The 8,920-nt window shown below is 34.5% G+C and overlaps 1 protein-coding gene across 1 annotated transcript; it reads right to left on the bottom strand.

The window, feature by feature from the left end:
- Positions 1 to 3,443: 3,443 nt before the first annotated feature.
- Positions 3,444 to 5,645, bottom strand: LOC139096754 (serine protease gd-like). The gene is made up of 3 exons (XM_070648504.1): positions 5,351 to 5,645; positions 4,879 to 4,952; positions 3,444 to 4,173 (listed from the first exon to the last, which is right to left on the bottom strand). The coding sequence occupies exons 1-3, from the start codon at positions 5,515 to 5,517 to the stop codon at positions 3,545 to 3,547; spliced, it is 870 nt and encodes a 289-aa protein (XP_070504605.1). The 5' UTR covers positions 5,518 to 5,645; the 3' UTR covers positions 3,444 to 3,544.
- Between the last annotated feature and the right edge of the window lie 3,275 nt (positions 5,646 to 8,920).

An 8,920-nucleotide genomic window follows, 5' to 3' on the forward strand; every position in this document is an offset into this window, starting at 1 on the left:
GAGGAACAAGTAAAAAAAAGTTTTATTATTGCTAAAAATCCTTTTTTCCAGGAATTAAAATGTGTGCAATATTTATGACTAATCTGAGTGTTGATAGCCACATAAACACACGTGGACGATATCAATTAGCGTGGGGAACAGCAACAAAAAAATGTTGCACATGCAGACAGATCGAATCACTCAGCTGTCCATCAATCGGGAACGGAAAAATGAGAAATAATCCGCAATTGATAATTGCCGCATTGAAATGCAATGACGATGAGAATAATGACGATGATGATGTGAAATGTGATGTGATAGGTTGGTCTTGTGATGAAAATATTTACAGGGGTTATTGTGAAAAATATAAACAGGAGGAAATGAGTTTATGGGTACGGAAATTTGAGCGCATGATGGATATGCTGACGAAATTATGGCAATAACCGTTAAAAATTCAGTTTAAAATGAGATAAAGTTTGAAATTTCAAAAAATTAAATAACGGAAAAAAAATTCAAATTTTGTCAGTTAATGATCCAATGTCAATGATGCATGAATTTTCAAATGGAATATTCTCAAGTTATGCTTAATTTGCAGCAATATTTAGCTAATAAGGAGTAAAATAAGCAATTCAAGATCAAAAAGCTCTCAACCAAATCACTAAAAATGCCAAAGTCAACATTAAGTAATTTTCTCACGGATCCACTCACCTCAAAAACGAATTTCATCATAAAAACTCAACCATAACTCATTTTAAAAATCTGAAAAAGCAAATCGATAGCAAAAAATGGCAAAAGCATTCCCAAACAAATCCCGATTAATTTCATTTCATAATTCAATCCCAATCAGCCATCTGAATAATAAAGCACGCTCTTCAAACGAAAATCTGTTTTTTGTAAAAAATAAAAAAAAAATCGAAATTGATAATGGAAATTCCAATTATTTTGCGCACGAACTGAAAATGAAATTGAAATTAATACGAAAACCAACCATCGAGAAACAATAACAATAATATTTATATTTGTATTATGAAAAAAATACTCGAAAACCGCATTAATTATTGTTTAATTAAAATGTTAAATTGATATTCTATTTTTTTGTGTTTTATTCATTTTCAGTTTGCCTCCTCATCTCTGTGGATGTTAAATAATTACTGAATATGAAATTAATAATGATTATGTGGTACTCTTGTTCAATAAACAATAGCAAGTACTGCTACATTGTCTTCAGTTTACCAATGAATGTAATTAGTATTAAAGCTAATTTGTAAGCATAAATATTTTGTGCTTTAATGAAACATGCGATGGCATGGCATGTTTGGAGGGATGGAATTTGCTTTTTGTTTTGGTATTTCAGGTGTTGTTTGAATTTTTGCTGGGATTATTAGAGTAGGTGGAATATCAAGGTGCTTATATGGACATTTATGAGCACTCTGATGACAACTAATGAACTTGAACTGAATATCCTGATTCTTATCATTCCTTGTTCCAAGAATGATGATTAATAAATACTCTGAAGAGTAAGTCAAGGGTGACTCAATTTGACCAAAATACCTGAATTTTTAGATTTTAAAAGATGCCTGAACCACATTTGATTAATTTAACTAAATTCTAATTTATTGCGCAATAAACGCAAGAAATGAGTATAAAGACGCAGTAAATTTTAATTCAATGCGCAATAAATACGCATCTAAAGCGCAGAAAATACGCATCTAAAGCGCAGTAAATGCGCATCTTAACCACAGTAAAAGCACAGTAAAAGTGCAGAAAACGAGCATTAAAAGTCAGAACTCGAAGTCTGCTTGAATTTTGTGTAGAAAAGTCGACTCGTTTTCATAGAGCGCAGTAAGTTTGTATCTAAAATGCAGTAAATGCGCATCTAAAGCACATTGTGAGGATCCTAAGCCCAATCAATACGCATATAAAGCGCAGTCAATTTGCTTCTTAAGCGCAGTAGTTGAGCATTTAAATCCCAATAAATATGCATTTTCAGCGCAGTGAATGCGTAAATTAAGCGCAGTAAATGTGATACTAAAGAACAGAAAAAGCTAGTATACTGTTTTTGATTGAATCCCATTTGTTTTTAGTCAAATTAATTTTGCATGAAGTTCTGCTTGAGTTTCGAATTCATGATTGATCTGACAGTTGTGATATGTTTGAGTCCTAAAGTACTAGACCACTGCATTAGCGACTTATTTCAATTGTATGTAACAATTTGAGATTCATAAATCCACATACCACATATCTACACCTCACAAGTGCCATCCCCTTGCACGGAGGTTCATAAAACAGCAATAATAATTTATTATATGTAACAACATTCCAGGAAATTCCTCTTACGTGTCATGCAAATTCCATTAAATGCGACGAAAGCCATAAATTTCCTTCTTCATTTAAAAAATAAGTTATTAAATTTTTGTTGTTGCTGTTTCTGTGTCTCGTTCCATGCAACAAAAAAAAAAGTGCAAATAAAAGCTGTACAAAATGCAAGCAACCATGCAAATAGTTAAAAGTATAATCCGCTTATGATTTTTATTTTTCATGCTGTATGTACACACAAAGTACAGCAAATTTTTAATCCGCAATTAATTTGAACTCTATAATGTAGATGGTAGAGACTCAATACTGAACTGTGGGAGATGGACACGAAAAATAGGGATGGGAGTCGACAGCAAAAAATGTTTAATAATAAATTTTTTTTTATATTGCTGCTGCTGAATTTAAATTGAATTCTGAAATGCTTTGAGCAGCTTTGAGTATTTTCCTATTTATTGCATTTTTGTTGAGTAGATTTTAAAATGAATATTGTTACTATTTTTGAGGATTTTCTGGTAGAATTGCAATGCATAAAGCTTCAATTATTGAGAACTAATTAATTTAATTTTGATGATTTGGTTGCTGATGCTTTGAAATGTAAGGAAATTCGAAATTAAGATCGAATTTCGAGATTAAATTCGAATTTTATTTAAATTTCGAAATTAAGTTTGAATTTGATTTGGATTTTGAAATTAGATTCAAAATTTGTTTGAATTTTAAAATTAAGTTCGAATTTTGTTTGAATTTCGAAATTAATGTGAAATATAGTTTGAATTTCGAAATTTAGTTGAAATATAGTTTGAATTTCGAAATTAAGTTCGAATTTTGTCTGAAAATAAGTTGAAATATATTTTGAATTTTAAAATTTTGTTCGAATTTTATTAGAATTTCGAATTTAAGTTCGCATTTTATTAGAATTTCGAATTTAAGTTCAAATTTTGTTTTAATTTCAAAATTTAGTTCAAACTTTGTTTTAATTTCGAAATTAAGTTCGAATTTTGTTTTAATTTCGAAATTTAGTTCGAATTTTGTTTAAATTTCGAAATTTAGTTCGAATTTTGTTTAAATTTCGAAATTAAGTTCAAATTGTTTTCGAATTTCGAAATTAAGTTCGAATTTTATTTAAAATCCAAAATCAAATTATAGCCCATTCTACAAATTATCCACAATCTTCCATCCAACGCTCAATTCCGCCAACTATTCCTAGATTTCCTCAATATGCTTCCGGCCTCTCTTTCTCCTGAAGTAGAGCCTATAAACCACCTTCATCGCCGGCCTTCATCCACATATAAAATCGTACTGCATCACTGAAGATTGAATACGCATTGAAATCACAGCTGCTAACTTCACTATACAAAGATGCAGACACAATTCCACGAAGATAATAAGTTCCATTTTTAAAAACAAGCAATCCACTTCCACTGTCACCAAAACAAACACCAGTTCCATCAGCTCGTCCACCACAAATTGTTCTACGACTTAACAAACTTAGATAATTTTCATCCTTTTTGCAATCATGATAGCTGGTGATTGGAGTGTCGAGAACTCTTGGAATATTTGCAATTTTTCCATTGTCATACGTCTCATAGCCAACAACAATGCCTTCAGTCAATGAGGCTACATCAGATCTAGGTTCAATTAGACAAATAGGCTGAATAGAATTTGTAAACTGAACTTCTTGATCTAATTCTAAAATTGCTATGTCAGCATCAAATGACTGAGTCATTGGATTCCAGTGGGGATGCAAACGAATGGTTTTAACAGGAACTGTTGTTATTCCAGATCCATTAAGTTTAGTTAAATCGTAATGTCCAAGAATAACCGTTATATTTTTAGGCAGAAGTTGCCCGAAACTTGTTTTGGGTCGAATACAGTGGGCAGCTGAAAATGAAAAGAAAGAAGAGTTATGAAATGATACACAAGATTAAGGTTAATTTTCTGTTCAATAGCTGGGCGTCCTTCGTGAACGACCGAATGACATAGACCAGTGGTGGTCAACCTTTTATTTTCCGCGGCACAACTTGGTGGAAAGCCTCGACCGAAGCCACACATTGCATACATTTCAAGTGCATTTCAAAAATGCATACTAGTGTGTCGCGGCACACAGATTTCCCATCACTGGCGTAGACAGTAAGGAGGTTCGGACCTTCAAAGCATGAAGCGTATATAACAAATTGAAAAGAAGCTGTTCATGGACCCAGAAAGGCTCTAAATATTGGCAAGCAATTGCCATCGACAGAGTCAGTTTCAGACACCATCAAAGTGAAGCTCTAGACCAGTCATGAGCAACCTGTGTGCCGCGATACACTAGTGTACCCCAAAATCTTTTGGAAATGTCATGAACCGTATACCATGTGCGGTTTTGGTCGAGGCTTACCACCATAGTGTACCGCAAAAAATAAAAGGTTGCCCACCCCTGCTCTAGACCACAATTAATCTGATCGACCAGCAATTTCGTTCCAGCCACGCCTCTGGTAGGTACAATTCCTACAAATCATGCAGAAAGCTGCACATTAATGACTTATAAGGTCAATAACTGATTATGAAGTTTCCAATTATGCATAAAATCTATCAAAATTAAATTACCTGTCACAACTTCCTTATTTGATATTAAAGTTCCACCACAAAAGTACTTGTCATTTGTAATCAAAGCTGCATTCCTGTATTGGTAAATGTATATGTAGTCATTATAAGTTGTCATTAAAATGTATTTAATTTTGTATTGAGGACACAGATTCCAATTAAGTTGCAATCATTTATTCCGAGTGGGTAGGTTGTTGTTTGACTGGGTGTATGTCTAGTTGTAAGGATGACTAAGCTGGATGGGACATGACGTAAAAAGGCAAAATTAGCGAAGAATGAGCCACGATTGCTATCATAATGTGTGCTTACCAGTGGACTGTTTGAAGGGCAACCAGTTACACCCTACCCTACTCTTTCCTTCGAACTAGACATACAGGTAGTCAAAACTGCCAGAGTCAGACCTAGGCTTCGGACAAGGATCCTAAGTAATCTGATCCTTTTACTTCCAATAATGAATCCAATAAGTACAACTTACCATGGATAGGAACCTTGAATAACTCGTGGACCACCAAGATGATGACCACGTCTTTGTGTCATTTGTTTGCCACAACTAGATGAGATCTTTCTGTTGCGACTTGACTGTCTAGATCCAAACACTTCAGCGGCTGTTAACAGCAATAAAATCAAAATCCTAAGTTTCATTGTTACTTTTTTCAGGTTTTATTGCCAATGATTCACAGAGAAATGATGAAATTCAAACAGTTATGTAAATATTGTGCCTGGATTTCCCACAACTGATAATTGAGAGTCGCGAATGTTTAATGAAGTTGAATATTTTAAAATATTGTAAAGTTGATAAAGTAAGCTCTCCAAAAATAAAGAATCGACTGATTTTGAGTGTCAATGCACTGCTTAATCACAGAATGGGAGAAAGATCTCGCGAAGATTTATGAATATTGGTTCTAAAAGAGAGTGAATAGAGAGAAATTTGTGAAGTTTTGACTCAGATTATAAGATGTTTCCGAGCAGTACAACGCTTTGACAGGGCTTTCCTATGTCGCCGTATTATTAAAAATACTTTAAAGATGAAAAGTTGAAGATTAAAGCGTCAAGGGGGAGGGGATTGAAAATTGCCAATTACGCGACAGTCTTGCGACAGAAAGCTTGCGTCAGGGCAACTTTGCATCTTTCTAGTAATAATAGTAAAACGACAACAAATTGATGCCCTATTGAAAAAATTGTGCTGCTCGAAAAAAACTTATAATCTGAGTCAAAACTTTAATCTGACGGCACCGTGGAGCCTGATCTCAACTCATTTTTACGGTAATAAATGCAGATTGCCATATTGTGCCACTCGGGTTTTTTTACTTAATCTTTTAGCAATGCTCTGTGTATTGCTTGATGCCGGTGCACACCATTAAATAAAATATTGAGGCTGAATGACAGTGGTGGACAATTTTATTTTTACATGAACACCTTATTGGTAAGCCTCAACCAAAACTTCACACGTCATTCGGCTTATGATTTTTTGATTTTGACAGCAGACTATTGTGCAGCCACACACAGGTTGCACACCACTGCTATATCCCAAACTACTCGTTTTCTAATTATGTTTATATTCATCGCTCACTTAGTGTGTCAGATGCTGACGGTGTCAATTGTGATGCTCACTTTGAATGATGGACGTCATTAAAGTTCATCATCAGTAATTGGAATTTAAGGGGGTGTTAAGATTTTTTCATGATAAATTACATTGGATTATTCATTCCAATAGATTTCCCTAGAAGGTCTATACCCCTAACTCTCCCCTTCATAGTCAAGATTTGTTGAAATCCGGAAACATTCTAGAATCACGTCAGTCTGAAGTGACATTCTTCACTTTTTCTATGCCATGTGCCAACGACGTATTCGTGGAAGGGTGAAAAGACTTGGTTTAAGGTCAAGGCTTTTTTTGGAAACAGTTCTTCAATTTCCTAGGATTTTCCGTGAAAAATAATCACAAAACCTCTCTAAATTTAAAAACAACCTTCCGAGTAGGTAGCCAATCATGTTTGGTTCTTACTGATTCTTATTGAGTAACTAGAGCTTAAAAACTCTCCAGTAACTGAGTGAGCAACTGAGTAAGCAATTGAGTGAGCAACTGAGTGAGCACATTAGTGAGCAACTGAGTGAGCAACTGATTGAGCAACAAAGTAAGCATTAATCATCATTACCTAATTCAGCTCAATTGTTTGCATATTTTTCAGATCAATTTGATTGTTTATCTGCCAAAAATTTATCGAGTTGATTTAACTAACAAAAAAATAATATTTAATTTTTTTTTTTTGTGATTATTTGCAGATAATGCAATATCAGTATTATTAAAAATAATCTCGCGATTATCATAGACGATAACAACTTTATTGTTGTCATGCATATTTTGTTATTCATAGTTTGTTTATTGAATTAATTCATAAATTTTAAAATTCACAAAAAAAACTGACACTAGTGGGAAATAAATGCAAATAAATTTTGCTATGACTGAATTTTCGGATGTCGATGTGACACTGATTTTGTGATGGCATTTTGACGGGTATAAAGCTGTTTGTGAGTGGAAGGAGAAGCAGGTCTGAATTAAATTCAAATCATTGAGATCCAGAGTTGCGGGTAATGATTGTTTAACGATTGAGGGAGCATGCCAGACCTCTGCACTCAGTAGATCTATGGCTGCACTCAGTAGATAGAATACACAAGGGAAAAGGCGACCAGAAGCTCCAAAAGCTACTTGGCGCAGAACAGTAACGAAATAATGTCAAGCTCAACGTGCGGACAGAGAATTTGTACAAACTGGGTGACAGAGTCAGCAACAGAGTCAGATGGAAAGCCTTCTGATGTAACCTAAGCTCCACATAGGAACATGGTTGCAGTAAGTAAGTAAGTAAGATACTGTGGCCTGACCCGCGCTTCCTTGAAGACGAAGAGTTGTCATGATTACTGTTTTTGTCCTAAATGGACGTTTTGCTTTCCCCAACTCTGCACGCTGCATGACCCAGGGTATATCAATGCAACGTACCTAGCCACAATTTGTGTGTCGCGAATCACACAAACCAAGTTGGTGTGACTAGAACAGCGAAAAAGCACCCGAATCCAACTAGACTTTCCCTGGGATCGAACCCGGGACCTTTGAGTCGATTGCCCGACTTCCTAACCAACTTGACCATTGCCACTTTTTCGCTGTTATCCGCGTTTTCACTGCATATGAATCGAAAAAGGACAATTAAAAAAATTTCTCCAGCCGAGTCTCGAACCCATGACCACTTGGTCGGTATCACAATAATTAGACACCGAAGTACGAAACCATTCCGCCACCGAACCACCTCAACTCACTGTCAAGTTCTGAATAAACCACAGGAAATTATAACAAGAAGTTTTGTGGAACGAGGAACCACAGTAACATATTGCACATTAATTAAAACGAGATTCTCTACAGTCAATAATGAAATTTATTCAAAAAAAAAAAGTTTCAGCCTGTCTGCAAAAATAAAATTTTTTTTTAAAATAATTACAAAATTGCTCAAAGGCAAACAGAAGGAAATGAGATAATGAGCGAGTGCAAAGTCTATTTTAATGAAATATGGAAAATATTCAGTCGTCAGCATTGTCACTTTCTCTGTCTGTGATAATTGTCTGCAGAGTATCCTTCGTCTCGTCTCTGCCATTTTCATTGTCGTTAACATTTTTAAGGACTCACAATCATTCATCATTTCATGATTATCATCTCTTCCTTTACTTTGTTATAGGACTTGATGAATAAATGAAAGAAAGTTTTTCGTCTAATTTGTCTAATTATTTTATGGACATATAGCAGGTTGGTATGATTTCAATTATTTAATCGTTGTGTTTTCTGAAATTTCGGAATTTTTAAGGGGATTTCATCAAGTGTTGAGTCTTAATGGCGACTATTAGGGTTTGTAATTTAAAATGATCTGAATTGTGCTTAATAGTGTCTTTAATAGAGTTTTAAAGTGCTGAATTGGACTTAGTTGTGTTAATTTGGACTCATTAGTACTGACAAGTTCTGAATAAAGCTTAATAGAGCTGTAATGAACTTCATAAACCTGACAAG

Source organism: Chironomus tepperi, unplaced genomic scaffold (assembly GCF_022539635.2).
Source record: "Chironomus tepperi strain 1889 unplaced genomic scaffold, CSIRO-AGI_Ctep_v1 contig_401, whole genome shotgun sequence".
NCBI classification, from domain to species: domain Eukaryota; kingdom Metazoa; phylum Arthropoda; class Insecta; order Diptera; family Chironomidae; genus Chironomus; species Chironomus tepperi.